This window comes from Necator americanus, chromosome I (assembly GCF_031761385.1).
Source record: "Necator americanus strain Aroian chromosome I, whole genome shotgun sequence".
In the NCBI taxonomy this organism is placed as follows: Eukaryota; Metazoa; Nematoda; class Chromadorea; order Rhabditida; family Ancylostomatidae; genus Necator; species Necator americanus.
In genome coordinates, this window is record NC_087371.1 from 28,027,283 (window position 1) to 28,049,892 (window position 22,610).

Consider the following 22,610-nt stretch of genomic DNA (forward strand, 5'->3'; position numbering starts at 1 on the left):
CTGGGACCACCCTGCAGCTGCGGTTTATGATTATCCCACCTCGGTTCCAACTGCTGCCTTCACCGCGCCGTTTCCAGCGCGTACGCAAATGCACCGTGCTTCATGTCGTTTTAACTCGACTATACTTCGGTCGCACCGCTTCGAACACAGCCACGTACGCACCAATCTCAAATTTTTCCTTAAAGTGTCAGTTTTCCCAGGATGGTTATATCTTCCTTTTGTCTATGCAAATCACTGGTAAAGCTCTAACATCGTCAGCTCCCTCACAGAACCTGCTGCTACATACAGTAACGTACGCTATACTCCAATGTTGCTAGTCTTCTCAAAAAGATGTAGAACAGTACCTATTTTTCTCTTCTTTTTGAAAAAAAAAACTGATCACATAGTTATGCAGCACTTTTGTCCAAGGCCAAAGTTCCCAAAGCCAACAGAAGCTTGAACTTTTTAGCAAAGATAACATCAACTTCTAAATAGGCAGTGATGTCCGGACATTTCTCAACTTCACAGGCATACGAATGCATAATTGGTTGATTTGATTTGGTTGGTTGATCATAATTGGTTGATCTTGAACCATGTGTGTGCAATTCATAAACAGTGAATATTCAAAACAAAACATTTACGAAAATAAAACTCAGTAAATACATGCATAGAAATGAGACACTGGTGAGATTCGGAAGAAAGTACAAGTGATTTAGACCCGCACGGAGTGGTTCGGCTCCAGCTGAAGTTTATATGTGCTAAGGTAGACATTATGAGGAGCAGATTCAACGGTGAGATCGCTCTTCTCGTCCTCCTCAATCCGAGGTTTTGTTCCTTGAGGCGAACATCCAGGCATAGATATGCGACGTGTCTGCAACAAAATAACTAATGAACCATTAAATATACAATACATCGATTTCAGCCTGAGAAGTTTTCTGCAAAATTGCGAAATCGAAAGATTCCTGCATGCCAGGAATCTCTCTCTTTTGTAATAGTGAAATTTTTCCCGTGAGGTTGTACTCCGAGAGGAAAACACCAACTTTTCCTGTTTTATCGCTCCATTTCTTTCCGCCACGCTTCTTCGAAATGTGTGGATTGTCCTGATACAAATTTTTCAGCTTATACATCCTCAATTGTGTATAGACGCGTTTCAATTCTGCCTGAAATCAGAACCACATTAGTACGGAGAATAGAAATGTAACTTCTCATAGATTCTTACCAAATGAAATAAAAATAAAAAAACAAATAAAAACAAATAGAATAAAACAATAGAGTCATCTGTGTCGACCTACATATTGCCCCGTTATTTTTTGCTTGGTTCAAATAGGATAGGAACAATGATCCCTATCTCATTGACATGGGATTTTACAGAGGCGTACACCGTAGATTCACACTCTCCGGACAAACTTATCGCTGAATAAAATGTTGATCCTAGAAAAGTTGCAAGGTTGTTTTGCAGAACCTCGTGGAATAAAACAAGGGCACTCTTCATTTCATCGATAATTTTATTGAAAATTAATTGAAAAAATTTATTTTATTGAAAACCATCAGTGATCCATAATTACTGTATTATTAGCGATGGTAGTCTCACATCTTATAGGAAACGGCTGCGCGTCAGGAGTTAAAGTTAAACGAATAAAGTTTCTGGCGTTAATCAATCCGCTTGGGAAGCGATTATAGAGTGTCCGGATCATCGGTGAGCTGCGCTGTCATCCAAGGTCTAATAATAATTACTCATCAGTGATAGAAGGTGGTCCACAATTAGGCTTGAAAGTGGTTGCTGCTTTTATGTAAACATTGCTTTGCTATTCAAAATCAGAATGGCATAGAAGTCCGTTTCTTACAAGCGTGAAAATCCAGACTTCCGCTAATCACTGCAGAACTTACCCTTCTGTCCATAGATATGTGAAGATAATACCTAACGGCAGGATGCTATCGCATGATTTCGCACCTTTCGCATGGTGTCTCCTCTGTGCGCCACCACGTCTACTTCAATTCAGAATCGTTTGAGGTTTACGAACGTGTAACTGACCCATGCAATGACTTGCGGAGGGCTAGCCGATGTATCAAGTCAGTGTTTTTATCCGCCCAGACAGGTCTGGTACCAATTTATCGACCCCGGAGGGATGAAAGGCTTGGTGAGCACTGGGGCGGATTCGAACCTCCGATCGATCGTGCAGGAAGCGGAACCTCTAACCGCTACACTACACTCTCTAATGCTTCTATAAGTAGTTGAATAGCAATTCAAAGTTCACCTCGATAACAACACCACCGGCTTCCTCGCGTTATGCGTCGGCGAAGAATTCCGATTAAATCCACAATTATCCCAGTGAAAAACATAAACAGCATTTTTCTTTTCCAACTGATTCTATTAGATTTGTCTGCTGGTATCTGCTTAAAAGCAGCAGCTCACGAATCTGGGGTGGTATGGATTTCCGATTTCCGATGGCAAAAAACTATACAGGGTCGTAGATTGCAGAAACGGTCGGTCGCTCATTTCTTACTAATTGCCGTAAAAAACGACCACTAAGATGCGTGGCGTGCACAAGGGTGGCGCTCTGTAATAGAACTTCGAGCGTTCCGGGCCGCTGTTTTCTACAACGAGTTCGATTGGAGCGCGCCAGCCATTTTTCTTTTCCATCTGATTCTCTACCCGCTACACCACACCCGCCCGCATCAGGGGTTACCCGAGCCAATTGGGTGCAGCTGACAAGACAAGGCGAAACCAGTGGGGACAAGTTAAGACAAGTTATGACGCCAAACCTGACCAGGGATCTAACGGAACTCTAAAATGCAATGAAATGAACAACCAACCAGAGAATAGCTTGAAACCGAATTCTTACTCGTAGGAGAGGAAAGAAATATATCTTATACATATACTACAAATATATTTTTTATACAGTTTTCTAATCGTGTGCCTATAAGGTTTTCAGATGGAACTTCTTGTTTGCCCGACGTTTTTTTCGGCTTTTTCGCCGTCTTCATAGGCCGAAACAGAGGATGATTGCAACAATGCTACGTTTATCCCGTCAAGAACCACAGTATCCTGGGTCAGTGTTTCGATAATCGTTCAGGGTAGTGAAAGCTGAACCCATACACATATGAACCCATATGAAAATAGCCTTACTTATTGTTCCACCTGACCTGACTGTGGAAACACAAAACACGGACAGAATATGCCGAGGTCTCAAGACAAGAGAACGTTCGAACTCTTCTAGATAGTCTTCACCGTAACAGAGCGGAGGATTTCACGGCAGTACTCGTTGATAATTGATATCGTGGACGACGACATAACTACTCGATTCCATCAATTGCTCTTTGAAATCGGCCGCTGCGTCGTTAATCCTTCGCGGACCCATTCGGTCCCTCCTTGGCGCAGGATTTTTCGAAGCATTTACATATTTATATGTGTTTTTATGGTGAAATTTTGAACGATGTGAACTGGTTTGTGTTAACTTACGCTCACTTGTTTTGTCGGCTGCACCAAATCAGTTCGGATACCCCCAAACCCCAACTCTTTAATGCTTTTCATCCAGAATTCGAGAGTCCCCGAGAATCAGGATGGTTTCCAGAAGACCACAAATGTCCATCCTTATTCCTATTAAGTGGGTTTGACTATACTTAGTCGTAGATTGTGGAGAGAATGGTGATTCTGTCAATTTCTTCCCAATTGCCGCAAAAACCGCTCGGCGGCGCGTGCGCAAGGCTGGCGCGCTCCAATCGAACTCGTTGTAGAAAATAGCGCGCCGGAAAGCTTGAAGCCGAATCTTTCGGGCCGTTTTTTACGGCAATTAGGAAAAAATGGATGGAATCACCTTTCTCTCCATAATCTACGACTCCGTATAAGCATAACCGTTCTAAAAGCCGCACTACCCCAGATTCGCCGATTTTCTTGAATTTATTAGTAATATAAATTTTTAATTCCTTCATGTGCACGCACAGGCGATATGAAATGACAACGAAGCAGCCAGATGTCGATCATAAAGTTAATGTACATAAAGGAAGGTTAGAAGAGACGAAAAAAGTGGAAATTTGCATATTTTCACTGTTGTCATGAGGATTTGCGTAGTGGTTTTGACTTTACATTGCGTTTGGTTTTACTTTTGGTGTGATTTTGGTTTGACTGAGTCCAGAATATTTTGTATTAATTTCGCCCATAATTTCTTGAAGCTAAAATTATGTTCCTTCGTTATTCGTTACAGGACAGCTACTGCACCAATGAGAAAACATTTTACAGCAATCGTGTATGACTTTCGAGCGTACTTTCTCGAAAAACTTTTTCGCAGATGTGAAATGATCGGATTTCCGTCATCCAGGCGACGCTGCGGTTAGTTCGGCTGCATGACAGCCGTTCATTCCCAGAATTTCATCGGGTTTAAACGTTTTGAACGTTTACGTCATGCCAAGGATGACTGCACGAATTCTCGTCACCACAAATAAACTTCAAAATCAAGCAAAGTTTGAATTTAAATTTAAAATCTCAAAAAGTACACATCGTATTATTATAGTTATAGATATAAAGTTTCAGACTTAAGTTTAAACTAAATCAAAAATTTTTTTAAATTAAAAAATTAAATTAGTTCAGTAATGAGTCTAGAAAGATCGAAAAAAGCAAACGTACCCGAATGTCTTCAGGATTCATATCGGCTATGGGGACTTCAGCGAAGTCGATAGTTCCGTTTAGGATGTTGTCCCTTAATTTAGCCAACGAGGGATGTGCTCTACCGGAATGTCCGCCAAGCGTCATCGAACGTCGCGTTGACTCACCAGAAACCTGTAATCGGGCCATGATTTTTCGGGAACTACTAGTTTCTCTGCTTGTTTTTTTTCTTTTACAGGTCTGGAGTACGATCTTTTCTCCGAGAAGCTTACAGAGAACAGACGAACAGAAAAAAAAACTAATTCTAAAAACGTAATCGTGAAAAACCATTTAAAAATCCCAAAAACCAACCAGATAGAACTTTGGTGCGATGATGATGACAATGTTCACGGATACTGTAAGTTGTAATTGAACGAATGATATAGTGAACAATGTGTCGCTGTGACCGGAATTCCGAATAGAATACCTGAAATTGAAGTGAGTACAGTACATACTATATATTATATATATATTTCTTTTTTGAAATTTTTCTTCATTTTTCTACAACTAAAACCATACAATGATATCCTTAGTGGTGTGGTTCACTTTCGAAGACCAGGAAAATGTAGGGAACATTGACTGAAAGTTTTCTACATTTTTTGTTTCGTTATCTGTTCCGCTAGATTTACGGCTCTTGGAGCACAACTTGCCCTTAGGGCTAGTCGAATTATGAAAAAATGAAACCCCAATGGCTGATTTCCTAACGCCTTGGGCTTTAGTCATTTGCTTCACATATGTATAGATTTTCATGGGTTGCAGAGCAAGGACAACGGGATTAATTACAGATAAAGCGCTGTTCGGACGAATATAAAATATGAGTGCAGAAATGTGAACGCGTGCAAGCAACGTCGAAACCTCCTTTCAGAAAGTCAGCGTAAGTATTATATTGTTCCCGGCGATAATTTTTCAGTGGGTGTTGCTCAGTCGGTAGGAGGTTTTACTGTGATGGTTCGAAATCGCCAAGCTCATCTCCTCCTTCGTTCTCGACGAATTGGTACCAGACTTGTCTGGGAAGATAAAAACACCGACTTGATACATCGGGCAGCCCCCCTCCCCCCGCAAATCATTGTATAGGCTAGAGACGCTAGTTCGTAAACCTCCAACGATTCTGAATTGAAGTAGACGTGGTGGGGCTCGCACGTGGCGTAGACGAGGCACCATGCGAAAGGTGCGAAATTATGCGAAAACGTCTTGCCCTTAGGCATTGGCTTCACATATCTATGGACAGATTGATGAATCATGCAGTGATTAGAGGAAGTCTGGATTTTCACGCTTGTAAGAAACGGACTTCTATGCCATTCTAGTTTTGAAGAACGACTACATACATTCAAGCAGCAGTCACTTTCAAGCCTACTTCTGGACCATCTTCTATCAGCTATGAGTTCTACCAGCTATTATTAACCCTTGGATGACAGCGCAGCTCACCGATGATCCGGACACTCTATAACTATTTTATTACTCAATTTTTGTCAATAATTTCCCAATCTTTAAAAACTTCTTTGTTTTTGATAAGTTTATTATTGTTTATTGTTATTGTTTCCTTGTTCGCATCTACTTTGTAAAAGTCAATTTACTTATTTATTTATTTATTTATTTATTTATCTATTTATTTATTGAAAACACCTGCAGGTGTGCCACAAAACAAAAAAAAACAAGATGGAACAGAGCTCACTAGAATTTCGCCCGAATTTCACACAACAATTTTACATTTCAATTGGCCCTAAAAGGCAAAAAGGTGTCGTCAATGGCGGTTGAAGTAAAGTTTGAAGCGGATGGATAGTTAATATCTTACACAATGACCTATTAATTCTACAAATTCTGAATCTAGAGACAATTTTTTCTTCAGGAATCCCCTGAAACCATGAGCTCCAACGAAATAATGACAGCTCTACATTTTTTGACAAGAAAAAATAATAGAAAATTTAGGTAGTTAAAAATGACCGCGAAACGAAACAGTCAAACAGTTTAATAATAAATCTGTTAACGTTTTTACATTTAGCTTATGATGCTATGTGCGTGCTGGGAAAATTATTTATAAAGTACTATAAAGTATTTGTAAGTATCTCCTCGATCTACTAGAATCATCACACTCGATTGACAGGGATGCGAAGAGGTTCAGTGCTAAAAGCCGAACTCGAAATCTTTTTTCACGGTTCTTTTAGGGATTTTTTCTTCAAAAGTATCCGAGTATTATTCAAAAGACACAATGCTCGAGAAAAATCCATGCGAATATCGTGTGGGAGTGCAAAAAGTAATAAGTGACATTCATTAGATGAGCGGGAACCTTAATAGGGATCTGGGAAGACCAGAATGTTTAAGCGGAAGACTTCAGGCACTATCACGTTACACTATGCCAAATGGATTTGATTCGAACCACAATAGGAGTTACGTTCTTTGCTGTACCTCAGATTTATGAGCACTAAGCTTGTCGTAATGCTACGTATCTTACAGGCAGCATCCCACAAATCTGACGTGTTGAGGAAATCCGCAGGAAAAACCAGAGATTGTGATATCCAGGGTGGCTCCACTCGTCTCTCCCTAATCATCGTAAAAAACATAGTGGAGGGAGCTGTTTTTCAAGAGAACTTCAGTTTTAACGCGCCACCGTCGAGCACGCGCCGCGTCTACGAGCGAGCGGCCGAGGATCGATCGTATTCTCATCAGCCTACTCGAGTGGAACCACTGAATAGGCTGGTGAGGAGACCTGAACGTGTAATCAGAGACGAGTTCAAACGTAAATCGTAGGAACTAAAGAGATTCCCATGTTGTTTTTTTTTTACGACGATTAGGGAGATGAGTGGAATCACCCCAGATTCCGGAATCTACAACCCCATCCGTAGCTTTTCCTGCGAATTCATTCATCACGTCATTTTCGTGATATGCTGCCTTTAAGTAACCAGGTAAGAACCGACAAAACAATTGGGTGATCCCTTTTTATTAATATCTAGAACACATTCCTCTTCAAAGTGTCCGCCTCCTCTCCTACCTCCTCCACCCACGCACACATAGACAACATATCGAATGAGGTCCTTATGAGATCTGACCTTATGAGGTTAGCCATGAGAGTGATGACCGCCTCTAAGCACACCGCAACGGTGAACTGCCATCGTTCCAACCAATCGCTATTGCGAGCCTTAAGTAAAATCCATTTTAAATGTATGAAAAATGTCACACAACAGTGAAAATAAAAATCAGCTGAAAACATTCAAAAAAATAAAAAATAAATAAACCAAAACCTTGTAGCAAAGCCTCATCCCGTAAAGGAGGAACAACAATTCGTAGCAGTGCCAAATCACATGCCATCCTTGCATTCGGCATTGTGGCCATGCGGTTTTCCATAACGCCGTATCACCCCATGATCCAACCGTCCATGCCATCAAACCTGCACAAAAAAAACGTGAAAAACAAAAGAATCTTTGATTTGCACTTTCTTGTCTGGTTGAAGTAAGAGGAATTCGCGTTCGCCACCTTCTTTACATGCTTTTTTTTCATTCTGCGATCTGATTTTGATCTATCTTCTTGATCTATCTTGATTTCGATTTCTAATTTTGATATTTGTCTTTCTGCGCTTTGTTTCAGGGAAATCTCAATTTCTGATGCTTGACTTATTTATGCCGATTTTACTAGTTTATTTATGTTTTATTTATACACAAGCATACACCAATGCTGCTTCAAAAAAAACAGAAAAAAAAAACAAAAACAAAACACACTTTGTCGGAGATTTCGACTATTCACTTAAGGTAATGTGAAAATGTTTTTTTTCTGTAGAATAAAGAATTAAATTTATTAGTTGATTTAGTGATTAAAAATTTGCATTTGGTGAGTAAATTATGCCCTCAAAAATCTATTTTTACTACCAAAAGATTGAAAGATTAAAAGATAAAGAGATTGAAAGCATTCTGGGAATTATTGCTGATAAACTAAAAATTATCATCGTTCGTTGGATCAAAGGAAGATTGATTGAAAACATACTTTGATTTTTTACTATTATCTTATTTATTTACACCATTATTTCATCTCGAAAGGTTTATTAATTACTAATTTTGTAGTTGTGCACTAAGAACTTAACAATAGAATTTTGCGTAATGCTTCAATTTTTTCAACTATAGTGAGTCACGCAATCCGAATCTGGTCCACATTTTCGCTCAAAAAGAAAACTTTATAGGCCTATATAGGCCTACGTTTCGTATTTTTTTTTAGCTAATATACCCGTACATAGTATTTAGGAATAGTTTTCAGCGTTAAAAAAATATAACAGAGGAATCAGTTGTCTAAAGATCTCTTCCGATTTGCCTCCATCGCATAAAAGGCATCACTCCACGAATCTGAGGTGGTACGGATTTCAGGTGGAGTATTCGTATGCGGGATGGGAGACCATGTAGAGGGGGGTGATTCCGTCCATTTCTTGCTAATTGCCGTAAAAAACGGCCCGTAAGATACGGCTTCAGGCGTGCTGGCGCACTATTTTCTACAGGGAATTCGACTGGAGCGCGCCAGCCTTGTGCGGCGCCTCATCTTCCGGGCCGTTTTTTACGGCAATTTGGAAGAAATGGACGGAATTACCCCCCACTCTTCCATATTCTCCCATCCCGTATACGAATACTCCACCTGAAATCTGCACCACCTCAGATTCGTGGGGTGATGCCTAAGTAAGTAAAGGACTCACCTGTGATCGTGAGAGCGAGCATTCCAATGAGGTATTTTACCATATCTTTTTCTCTCACCGAGACGTGTTGTGCTTTTCGTACGCGATATTCTTGCAAATTTCTTGAAAAAATGAACACTATATGATCTATGATTTCTGCAGTCCAATTTTCAAATAAAACAAAGAATTCTAAACCTACTAACCTGTAAATTTTGAGCACTATCGATCCGTAAAAAGTGCTGAACCCGATTTGCCGAAGCCATACTGCCACACAGCAGCCAGCTTCTGGAGGAGCGAACCAATCGATCAGCAGCTGCAAAAAAAAATTCGTTCACTAACTTTAAGTCCAGAAATTACTAGCTAAACAAGGTTACATCAGTAATTATAATTGATTCTCGTTAATTATATCATAATTGTCATTATCACATATCATAATTATCATCGTATGATTATGAGAAATCTCAACTGAGTAAATGCTATGAGCTATCTCCGTTAGTTTCGCACTAAAATTCGTATTTACATATTTATTTACATATTTATTGTATGTCATGAAAGATGCCATTCTTTGGTGTTCCTCATTTTTACTGAACTCCTTTAAAGATATAGTTGGGTCAAAACGAATTGAAGCTTGGTACAGTTGTGCAAGGGGCGCGGTGCAGCATATCAGCTGGAATGGAGGTGGGACCCACGCGAGCACCACTCATCGCTGCCGTTCCCAATGGTCCCACCTCGATCGAACTGTTAGTTTCATCGCACTGCTCCGAGCGGAACTGGATCGAGTCTCATCTCGTTTTGACCCGACCATACTCAATGTATGTTCAGCACAAAATTACCGTCCCAAATTTTTCCCTCCAATGTCAATATTTCCAGGATCATCATATCTGTTACTTCTGTACGCAGAACACTTGTAACAACTCCATCATCGACCGGATGCAGAAACCTTCATAAAACCTACTGCCTCTTACAGTAACGTACGTAGGAATATTTTCGGGAAATCCCGAGAAAAATCGATGAACTAGAAGCACTGATATTCTCATCTGGATGTGATTTGTGTTTTTCAATAAACATTCTCGCCTAATCAAAGCTCCTTAAAGGCTAGCAAAAAGTAAATGCGAAGCACATTTGCATGGATATATGGTGAAGGATGGAAATGTGTGAAGCGCTTAGCTGGAAAATAGGACGTAAAAAACTAGAAAATGGCTTGGATGCTTGCAATGAAGAGGAGAGGAATAAGTGTGAGAAGATGAAACATGAAAGAAGGAGTGCTGTATCATATTTACTTATATTTATATTTATTTTATGTTGATTATCATTATTAATATAATTATTTTCATTTTTTCTTTAAAAATGAAGTAAGATTAAATGTTTCACTGTTGCATTTCTGAATGAAAAAAAACGTCTCAATTCCATTACTGCCATTTTTTTTCTGTGCTTCTCTTCTTTCTCTTTGTTTTTCTTCTTTTTTTTTCCTTAAAAATGAAGTAAGATTAAATGTTTCGCTGTTGCATTTCTGAATGAAAAAAAACGTCTCAATTCCATTACTGCCATTTTTTTCTGTGCTTCTCTTCTTTCTCTTTGTTTTTCTTCTTTTTTTTTCCTTGAAAATGAAATAAGATTAAATGTTTCGCTGTTACATTTCTGATTGGAAAAAACGTCACAATTCCATGACTGCCATTTTTTTCTGTGTTTCTCTTCTCGGAAGAGCCCGCTTACACATTATATTTTTCCTGTCATTGTGGAAATGCGAATGAATGGAATAGAACGATGAAAGATGAGGAGGTGGTGAAGCATCGGGGACTCTCGACGATGTAATTAGTGAAACATCATTCAAAATGAGCAAAACGGAGACTGAATCCAGCTAATAATCAGGATTTTTTTCTGCCGTCTGACAATTGCACAAAAACGAATTCAAAGTATAGATAAAACAAATACAAAGAGAAAAAGAATCACAGAAAAAAACAAATGGCTATGCTACATACTGGAAAAATGCTTTTGTTTTTGAATAAAAGCCATAAACGTCAAAAAAAACCTTTTAAGAAAACTTGTGGGACAATCTGGGACCATACCAGTAATAAATAACAGTAAACGATATCAAACAGGATGTATACATATGTACACCTAAATATGACATGAATGACAATAAATATAAATAAAAAGTAATAGTATAAATAATAAATAATGACACAAATATGATGGTATTAAATAATAAAAAAATATAATACTAATATACTATACTAGTAAGAAACGATGGCATCAAATAACAAATGTGTACAGTTAAATCCTTCGAATTGCTCTGAAAAGCTATATCATGCTATATTATCCCTAAGAATCATATAAAGAATATAATTAATTATAAGTGATTATAAATAATTATATCATAATCATCGCGTGATTAAAAGCAGCGTGTCACGAAATTGAAAAAAATTATTTCCATAATAATTATTTCCTCTATGGGTTCCCCGGGTTTACGTACTGGTTTAATTTGAAAAAATTAAATTAGACCCGTAGAGTTCGAGTTGTAGACTATGGAATTCAGCGTGGCACCGCTCAACTTCCTCTAGTCGCTGTAAGAAACGTGCGTGGGAAACGGCGTTTTTTCTTGCGAGGTAACCCCAGGACACGCGCCGCGTTCACGAGCGAGCGGTCGAGGATCAATGATGTCTCTTTGCCAGCCTATTCAAACAAAGCGAATGAATAGTCAATCCCACACTTTTTTCACGACTGAGGGAGGTTGAGCGGAGACAGGCTTCCTAATCTACAACTCGGACTCTACGGGTTTCCTGAGGTTTCCGTACTACGTCAATTTCGTGATACGCTGCCTTTAACAGAAACCCCACCGGAGTAAATAATATCAGTGAACTTTGATACTTTCGGACTATTCAGAATAACACGTGGGGATTCAAAGATTGAGTAGAAATAAACACCGCGAGGAAATCTTTGAAACTGATTAAATAGGACAAATCTATTCGATGGATGAAATCCTTGCATACGAACTTCACGATTACTCATTTATTTATTTGTTTTTCCGTTTTTTTTATTTGCGTATTTAATTATGTACTCACGCGGCAATAAGTATGGATATAAAAACGATATCTTGCAAATATTGATCTCAACTAGTCAAATATTTCAAATATCCAACCAAACCCGCTTATGAAGGGATAGCAACCATTTTTTAAAATGAATAAAATGCAAAAAACGTTAAAAAAACAAAATGTCTGGCGTTAGATAATCCGCATCGGATCCATAATAAGATGAAAAACCTGTAGTAGAAAAATTTCCTTCTTAAGCAAAGGAAAATTGAATTGTGAGCAAAATCCAAGAAGACTGAAAAAACAAATGAGCGCAAACTATTTCTCTGCTAATGATTACGCAGAACAATTGAAGTTAAGATCTTAATTTACTTCCACCTTCAGCTGTTTTGCAAGATTTCCGCTTGTGTTAGGATTTGCTAGGAAAAGTAATGTGCGACTTCTCCTCTTAGGCACTTCAGCGTCCCGTATATATTTTCAATTTCCACTAATTTTTCGCACAAAAACTTTTAAAGAATTAAAAAATTGAAAGTTATATTTAAAATCAATAGTATGTAATTACGTAAGGTATTTAAGACGCATGCTTAATGATGGACAACACGTATGAGTAGATGTGCTTATTTTATGCTATTTTGTACTGTAATTACGAGATTTTCGTTTTTTTGAATTTAATTCATGGGTTTTTGGTTTTTCACTGAAATCCGCGTCCTCTCCCGTCCCCCGTATCCGATTACGCAAACAGACAGATGTGCACATCAACGAAGCCAATCAATCTTCGCTATGAAATTAATATGTAAAATGGTGGCGGCGGGTGAAAAATTGAAGCAAATGTCCAATTTTACATGCTGGCTATAGAAAAATCTAACTAAGGTTAGTGAGACTATGAATTCACCTGAAAAAAAAAAACTCCAAAGACCACTTTATCATATAGAATGTCTCAAAATTTGCCAAGGATTTGAGCTAGGTGGAAAATGTAGTCCTTCTAAGATTGCAAAAAAAAATCCCTACAAAAAAATTCTAAATTTCTAAAAAGATTTATTATTAATAATAAATAATAATAATAACATAATAAAGTACACAAATAGGGTTATATATGGAAAAGGACATTGAGCAAACAGCCTCAACGGCTTCGCTGGCACACACGCACTGTTTCTTCGATCTTTTGGGACCGAAACGTGAGAGTAAACGACCATACCATCTCATACAGTAACTGGATTGTTTCACGGGGCTGTATGATACGTCGCAGCGTCTTGTTGAAATCAAATGTCTTTCACATCAATCTCATCCAATTTAGGCATTAAGAACTCGGTTATCATGTCCCGATATCCAGAACCAACCAACAGTAACTGCTTGTGACTAGCTTCATTTCCCAGAAAAGTATGGTCCAAGGACGCGTGCAGCCGAAAATCAGCACCAAACTGTGACACTTTGTGGATGCGATATGCGATTCCATACGTAACCCTATTCTATGTGCTTCATGTTTCAATCCAAAAAAATGGAATCAAAAACTGTGTTTCCCATTTATTTAAATCTTGGGTAAATTTTGGGACACCCTATCTATAACGGTCAAAAAACTAAAACTAACCTATGAAACTGCGGCGGTGTCGTGTAATTCCTGGTAAAATGGACAGAAAGAATGAATGCGTCACGATCACAATTGAGCTAATTTCATGGGAAAATCTTAGCCGGGAAGGAGGTCTACCGTCGGAGTCATTAGCATGCCCCACAACAAATTTGCTCGGCAGCAGAAGTAAACATTAACCCATAAGTACTGTTCTTTGAATGGCTTGAGTGAAGTGATGAGGCGTTTGAGAGGGCAGATCACGTATCTCTCTGATTCATGGGCTATGGATGAAGATAAATGGAGACAGATGCAGATGAAAATGGTCGGCAATGAGCTGAGAGTTGAGGTCGATAACAGACTTGGCAGTAAGACGTGGAATCAGCCATTAGCCTGTGCTACATCGTAGAGATATTCGCAACAGGTCTCCGAGGTGAACAGTCTCAAATCGATCGAATAGTGTCATAGAAAATGATCACTAGATCCAACCAATGTCTGAGAATATTCTATCAAGAAATTCATGATGTCATTGATTATTAACACGCTCTTTGAAATGTCATACTGTAATATATATTTGACCTATATTTTATTAAAACACCAGTCTGAACGTCCTGTTTAAGCCGGACTTCAGACTTTCTCATCACACAATGATGTTTTAACGTAAAATGACGTAAAAAAACATTATCGTACTGATAAAGATAACGTTCCACGTCGCATCATTTAAATTGTTGGGCACTGTTCAAGCAGACTGCTTCATTAGTATCTCCTGTTTCTGGGAAATGCATTTTACCAACCTGAGGCAAACGTGCGAGGAAACAGACGCACGGAGGAGACATAGAGGTGAAAAGCAACGCGCGCAGTAACCACGGGTAGAAAACGGTTGCAACATAACATCCACCTTTTGCAACTCGTACACGAAGTTACTGCACGATACTACTCCGCTATGGCACAGCAGTTCCACGCCGTTGGACCCGTAGCACCCCATTTCACCACTCTATGACGCCGGCGCACCAATTCGAAGCCGTTGGACCCGTGTCTCCCACTTTCACCGACGCCCGTGGACCCATCGCATCCCATTTTTGGGATTTCGTTTCACACACAAACACACACACACACGTGACAAACTAAGCCCGTTATTATATAGCGTGATCATGATTCTTGTACCATTCGCATGAAAACTGGTTGATATATTAGAACGCTATAAGAATCAGGTTCAACTTAGTAAAGGACTTATTGAAACATCGCTCCTCGATAGAATAATGTAGGTAAGGGAAGTCGGCAAATTGCATTCGTAACTTCCGAAAAAGGATTGGCGACCTGACTGTGACCGCGTGCTGGATCACCTGCTAACTGAAGCTTGTGCTCTTTCGCTCGTAGCTGGCAGACGCTAATGCTGAAGCTGGACTAGTGATAAGACTGTAGCAGGGACAAAACGAGATGAAGCAGTTCAGTAGCACATGCGGCTGCACTCGAAGCGGTGCGATGAAAGGTAGCGGTTAGGATGGAGTCGGGACACACCTTTCATTACTTTCAGCAGCTCGCAATGGTCTCAGTTCGACTATAACCGCTATCTCGCTACCGCGCCGCTTCGTGCGCAGCCGCTTACGCAACTGCGCAGTGCTTCATGTCGTTTTGACACGTTTGACGCTTTCTGGTGTGTGTGTTTCCTCTTCGGTGACACACTATGTACATTAACAAGTTCTCATTGTCTTCGAATGGCTGATGCTTCAAATTCGAACAAAATCAGTGGAGTTTTCCGAACCCACTGCGATCGATAAATTCGCGACAGGTTTGCCTACGAGCGGAATGACGCTTCCTTAGTTCGTTGGTTCATCTTCGTCAGTCATTGTATAGTCTGCATATAAAAAATAAAAATAAAAATCTCGAACGATACTGAAATAAGGTTTGAATGCGTAGATGAATTCCAAAACGATTGCTCACAGTCAATCACTTTATTCCTTGTCTTCTTCAAACCGCTTAGAAGTGCTGCAGTTTGCCACGGTCCCAACTCAGTTCCGACTGCTGCCTTTACCGCGCCGTTTCGAGCGCGTACGCAAATGCACCGCAACTACACTCGTGACGCATGTCGCGTTGATCTTTGACTATATATTCTGTTTCGTTTTGGTGGGACCGGAAAATCAAAACAGAAAGCATAAAATTTCTCTGTAAATTGTTGATTGTGAATAGAGAATTTCGCCAATCAAATAGAAATAATTCAAATATAGTTTCTGAATGAATTAACTAACTTTGTCTCCTTGCCGAATTTAATCTGCATTGGAAATGGGGACCATGCTAATTTTGGCCAACTCTTGCCTAGGATCACGTCATTGGAGTAATTAAACTTTTCTCTAAGAGGTTTGCAGGGTGCAAATGCTAGTCAAGAAAAAAAAAAACCGGAAAAGAAGTAGAATAATGAACGCAGTAGAGAAATACAAAAATGCACGTAAGAGAATGAGTTTGCTTTTAATGATTTCGGAAATGAATACTTTTAAAAGTTGCTGATTAAAGGTATAAACTGTTGATGAAAGCTTCGTCGGCTCAAATTAAAAGATCTTTGCCGCCTCCGGATAAAGATATTTCTCTGAACTGTCAAGCAGTAACCATTTTAGATAAAAGATAAAATAGAACGTCACTGGCGTATCAATCCACTCGGGATGCGCCAACGCGTTTTACTGGATTTCGTAATCGTTGAGGTTTTCTGGAACGCGTATTGGCCTATACAATGACTTGCGGGAGCCAGTCGATGATCAAGTCAGTGTTTTTATCCTCCCAGACAAGTCTGGTACCGATTTATCTACCATGGAGGGATGAAAGACTTGGTTTGCACTAGTACGGTTTCGAACCCTCGACCGTGTGGGCTACAACGGATCTCTGACCGACTGCGTCACACCCGCCCTTTTTAGACAACGCTTTATATATGTATCGGAATGTACTGGATGAGATCATTACAGCCTAATTATCCACAAGGAGGATCAAATGAAAATGAGAGGACAGCAGAAAAAAGTGTCTCGTGACATAATTACGAATTCTCTGATCCGAAAATAATAAGGTTGCCTGGGGATTATTTTTTTTTCTACTCAGTACACAAATTTATAATCGGGGAATTGAGCTAATCTTTATTCCTAATTCAGCTTATAATAATCTTCATCGTCTGTTTGCAGAAGAGCAATTAATACATCATTTTTAGATGGCTTTAAAAATATCAAATTGAAAATAGATGCCCCGAAAAAAAAACATGTGTCTAATAGCGCTAATTTACTTTCTCTCTCCTGGGTTCAGCGTTCAGCCTCAGACCGAACCTGAGCTCCTTCTGTGCGATGATTTCAAGCAAAACGTAGAAAACAACATATTATATGCGGGAGTACTAGAGTATCGGTGATGCGGATGCTTTTTTATTCTCACGCCAATTTAAATAGAAAATTATTGCGCAAAATTTTGTACTGCCATGCTTGAAATTGAATTTTGTGACATTTTACGAAAGGGAGAAGAATTTTTAAAATTGCTAATATTTTGAGCACCTCGAACTTCCCCGAAAACTTCCGTGATTTGAGATTTTCTAAAAAGTGCGATTAACAATACATAGGAGGATGGTTTCAATCAATTTTTGATCATGACACCTAATCCATGCAATCTTTCTTGGCGGCACAGTAAAAAAGAGATTTGCTTCGCCCTTGACAAGGCACCTATTTTGAAACGAATACCCTGAGGGGATAAATTCGCAACAAAAGCAGCAGAGAGCTCTGCCGCTCATCACCTCATCTTTTATGCATTCTCAAGCAACTGCTGTACTTTAAGATATTGATACTTCGGCTTCAGCACCCTAAAAAAAGTTTAGTGGATTAGTTTTCCAAACTACCACCATCATTTCGTCAGGTGTTTCGTTTTTTTCATGGCTTTTCAGCTGAACATGCATTTAATGATGCGTTTTCTTGCAAAAAATACGAGTAGGACAAGAATAGCGCAAGAGAAGATGAATCTAGAACTTACAATCATGTAAAGTATGCTGGCTCCGATAAGAAACAGTTCCATAAGCGCCCACCCACGAGCCTCTTGTCCTCGACGACGGGCCCGACATACGACAGGAATCAACGCCAGACAGGCTATCGCACAAGCAGCATTCGCCACCAGTAGCATTGGACGATCTGTAATGGATGGATGGATGGATGGATGGATGGTAGGATGGATGAAATCAGTTACTGTATTCGAAAAAAAAATTACGGTAAAAATTTGTGAGGGTGTGTGTGAAGAGCGTATAAGCACCCTCTAAACGTTGAAATCTCGTACGTATTGGATCTTAGCATATCTTTTTTGCCACTTTTGATTTTTTATTTCATCCTAAGAGTCCTAATAGTCGCAAAACGAGGGAATTTTATCGGATAGGCTGTGCCTTGGACGACCGTGCCTCCCACTGCCCTATAGTCTCTACCTTGCCCATCCGACTCTCACCTCTTCCATGCGCTGAAGCAACATCTGTTCGAAAAAAAAAACTTTCAAAGACCTTAATGACCTTGAAAGTGCATTCATTGACTTCTAGTCATCATATCCACTTTCGTTCTGGAAGAAGGGCATTGGGACTCTGTCGGTTAAAGGCATCACCCCACGAATCTGATATGGTGCGAATTTCAGATTCTTATACGGGATAGTAGATGGTGGAGTGGGGAATAATTCCGTCCATTTTTTCCTTATTGCCGAAAAACGATACGGAAGATGCGGTGCGTGCACAAAGCTGGCGCGCTCCAATCGAACTCGTTGTTGGAAATAGAGCGCCGGATCGCTCGAAGCCGTATCCTCCGGGCCGTTTCTTACGGCAATTAGCAGGAAATGGACGGAATCATCATCCTCTCCGTAAGTTACGATCCCGTACACGAATACTTCACCTGAAATTCGTACCACCTCAGATTCGTGGGGTGTTGCTTTAAGTGGCTATATGCTGCTGATAATGACGGTAATCACATTGCTGATCCTCGATTTGTACTAATAAAATAATAAATTTTTACATTTTCCATTAACAATAAGAAAAAAGATATGCAAAGATCCAACATGATCCATCTCAGGTGTCCATCGGAAGAAAAACCACTTACTTCTGTCAGGATCCGTCCGGCACAGTGCCAGGTCTTCTCCGTTGTTGCAACATGTCTTCGCCAATACCCTCAGGCCACCGTGAACAGTCCATGTGCACTGAAATAGCGATAATATCAACGCAATGGAGAAAAAAAAAAGAAAAATAGAACGCAGATCCTACACAACCCTAAAATCCCTAATTCCTGTTCTTTAAACTAGAGGATAATCCGTATGGGTCCCATTATGTTAACGATATTCTAACTTATCTAATTACAAGTCAATGTAACGATAGATCTAATCATTAGCTTTTTTTTCTTCCACTTCAACTTTTACGTCTTTTCCGAGCGTTCCTATAGATATTGGTATTATTTATGTTTGTATTTATGTGTATCTATTATTCTTCTTTGTGTGAATTTATTGTCATTTTTTGTTTTAATGTGTATTTATATATTTTTTTCAAATGTAATCATAATGCTTTTTGTAATCATTTATGTTTCCATTTTTATTATTTTTTGATTTATCTTTTGTATTCTGGCGAGAAAAAAAGATGCTAATAATGCGTCATCGAAGTTTCTGGAAAATTCGCTGCGCTTTCAATGAGGGCGAACGAAGAAAGCGAATCCAATTATGCACTTAAACACATGTGTTGCTCATGTTCAAAACGAATGAATATTTATTTTTAACGGATGGATCATCATGGAATTTTATGCAAAAAATGAATAAAATTATATACTTTTTCGTGACGAAGACAAGATTCTCGAAACATCAGGGCAATAATAGAGCTTCACCCAGATAAAAGAAAAACTTCGTTAGCACAAGAAGAAAACGTAAGTGCAGTTTTTTTTTCGGGACAAAATTTTCTGGAAATTTAAAGGAAGGCGAGAATCACTAACGAGAACTCTTTAACGCTTCAACGCGATCGTGCTATAAGCTTAGATATTTAAGTTTAACTAACTGCTTTAGTGTAACATTCTTTCAAAAGAGACTAAGCACCTGTTGAAACAAATGACGATGGATGAGGATTACTGTACTTTAGTGTGATGTTTTATGTTCAACTAAAGGGAAACGAGAAACATATGTTGAAATTTTGAAGCGGCACCACAGCGGATTTTTATACGGTTGAATTTAATAGATTTATATGTTTAAATGTTTGATTTCGATGTAAATATGCACCTTAAGCGCCACCACCAGCAGAGGATTATCTAAGGTTTTCCTTGTAGATTCTCCGTAAGATTTCTCCGTAAGATGTTTCCTAGGAATACATCAACTTCCTTTCAAAAAAAAAAAACAGCGTCACAAGAAGTGTTTTTCCCTGCGGATTTCTTCACTTTTTCTCATACGACGAGTAAATGAGCTCAATCCTCGCATGCAGCAGCGCTCGGCTGCTGCACAATCCACGATCCTTGCGATCGAATCGGATAATGATCGATGATGGAACAGTTGGTGAATCATGTAGCAAAATCGTAGGAAGGTGGCGTTCCAGCCGTTTCCACCGTACGTGAACTCCAAATTCCAACGATAGTGCACTTTTCGAAGTGAAAAACGCTAATTTCGTGGACATCAATCATCATCATGAGGTTATTTTACTCAAAAATGAGTTCTCTATGGAGGTGATGTTTCAGACGTGAGCAAATGAGTTTGCACGAACGAATCGCGTAATGAGTTAGTTAGAGGAGGAAGACGAGGTGTAGAAGGAGGAGGAAGAGGTAGGAGAAGCTAGCAGATATTAACGACGGACGGCGTTTGGCCGCAAACTCTGACGATGATGAGGATGAGGATGATGAGGGCTGCTAGCAGCACAGGTCGTTTCGCTTGATTCGCGTATTTGTGGCCTCGCGAGCCTCCGAGAGTCCGAGAGCACATTCGTCGCCGCGCATAAAGATTGCTGCAAGCAGATAGCACTACGTATTGAATCTCGATAGGGAGAGAGAGGGGGCCCTCCGTGATTTCCCCCGAAGCAGTAGCGGGGATTCGCCAAGAGTTTATGACTCGATGATCTTTGCCGAGACGAAGAGGTGAAGAAGGAAGAAGAGGTGGAGAAGGAAGTAGAGGTGAAAAAGGAAGAAGAGGTAGAGAACTAGGAAAAGGTGGAACAGGAGAAGAAAAAAAAAGAAGAGGAAGGAGGAGAACGAGGAACAGAGGGAGAAACACGAGAATGTAACAAGACGCGAACAGACAGTAACAAACAGACCGACGGTCGCATTAAATTTAGAAGAACGCCGTAAGCGGCTTCGAAACAACGATTACAAGACAATTAGTGAGTTTTTTTCCCTCGAAATCAGAACTCCGTGAAATCCATGCATTTTAAATGAATGAATATCTACAAGAACACTTCATTCACTTTCATTTGTCATAAGAATAAATAATAATGCTCATAAAAAGACTGTGATGAATCAATAATGAAAACAAAAACTTTAATGAAAATGTTGCTGTCGATCGATCCAGCAAAACATATGAAAAATGTGGAAGAAAAGGCAAAAGGACGGAAAAATTGAAGAAAAGTAAAAAAAAAAGGACGAACCTTTGTATTACATGGAACACTGTTGCAAAGATCCACATCGAATTCCATACGAAGAGTGAGGTAAGCCCTTCTTGAAGTAGCATTAGGATCCTTTGTGGGGAAAACAATGGTCGGTAACCAGCGAGTAGTGGCATTTTCACAACTGTATTCCAGAGCATACAGTGGATTATAACCGGAAAGGTTAGCTTTCAACGGTGGTCTAAGGTCGAACGAGGAGTTCTCGAGGAAGGTCGCGTCGAAATCACCAGGATGTTCGGCGAAAAATCGCGCCAACGGTATCAATCGCGGAAAGCGAGCGTTTATCGCCGTGGACAGTAGCCGACCGGCGGAGATGGCGCGACCGCACGTATGCGAATCGTCGAGACGTGATAACAGTTGTGACAGGGAGTCTTCGGCTGATGAGACGACGATGAGCTGGACGAGGACGACGACGAGCAGGTTGAGCAGGAGCTGGAGCAGCCGGCCGCCACGCCAACCGCACCGCATCGATTCCAGCCAGTCGTCTCCCCCTGTGGCCGTCGACCGGGTTCCCCTGCATGTCTGCCGTCGTATTCGCATCCTAGAGGCAAGCCGCAGCTCTCGTCTCTCGCTCGCTTCGCTCTCGTTCCACCTCTGGAGCACACACGAATAATAAGATGTCAGTGTTACTAGCAAACATCACCTTCCGCCTCTGAGTTCAGCCGTGTCGGATCGGTCGTGTACGGCTGTGCTCCACGTTACCGCTTGAACTTTGGCTTTTTCCGGGACTAATTCGAGATGTCTTGGATTTCTAGAAGATTTCTTGGAGACAAAGACATCAGAAACTTCATCATTAGTTCGTACATTTGCGGTTTCGAGAAAAGTCTGCTGCGATACGGCCGGGCGGAACCTCCCGAGCCGTGAATTCTCTTTTTTTAAAAACGTTTTTTTTAGTGGGAAAGCCTCTCAAGCGTAACTTTTAGAGCAACCAAAGTAAAGACGTGGAATGAATGCACTTTGCTTTTTTCTTGTCGCAATTTCGCTTAGATTCGAGCTGAGCGTACTTTATCTTCGAGATTGCTCTCTCGCTCGTGTGTGTGATGATGATGATGAAGCCACCCCGGCCACCTCTTTTGCTCTCTGACCGACGACTGCTGCTGCTACTAGTTTCCGCGGCGAGGAGCCGGAGAGAGAGTGAGCATCTTCAGGAATATATT

The 22,610-nt window shown here is 40.1% G+C and overlaps 1 protein-coding gene across 2 annotated transcripts; it reads right to left on the reverse strand.

Moving 5' to 3' along the window:
- Nucleotides 1–691: 691 nt before the first annotated feature.
- On the reverse strand, nt 692–21,993 carry RB195_007097 (uncharacterized protein; the record flags this gene model as incomplete). Of its 2 annotated transcripts, none has more annotated exons than XM_064180532.1 (11): nt 692–850; nt 1,020–1,139; nt 4,601–4,753; nt 4,931–5,045; nt 7,663–7,751; nt 7,855–8,000; nt 9,285–9,385; nt 9,467–9,576; nt 17,901–17,995; nt 18,935–19,031; nt 21,436–21,993. In XM_064180532.1, the coding sequence occupies 11 exons, from the start codon at nt 21,991–21,993 to the stop codon at nt 692–694; spliced, it is 1,743 nt and encodes a 580-aa protein (XP_064037395.1). The 2 variants fall into 2 exon arrangements, with proteins under 2 accessions (XP_064037395.1, XP_064037396.1); XM_064180531.1 differs by having other exon boundaries at nt 17,841–17,995.
- Between the last annotated feature and the right edge of the window lie 617 nt (nt 21,994–22,610).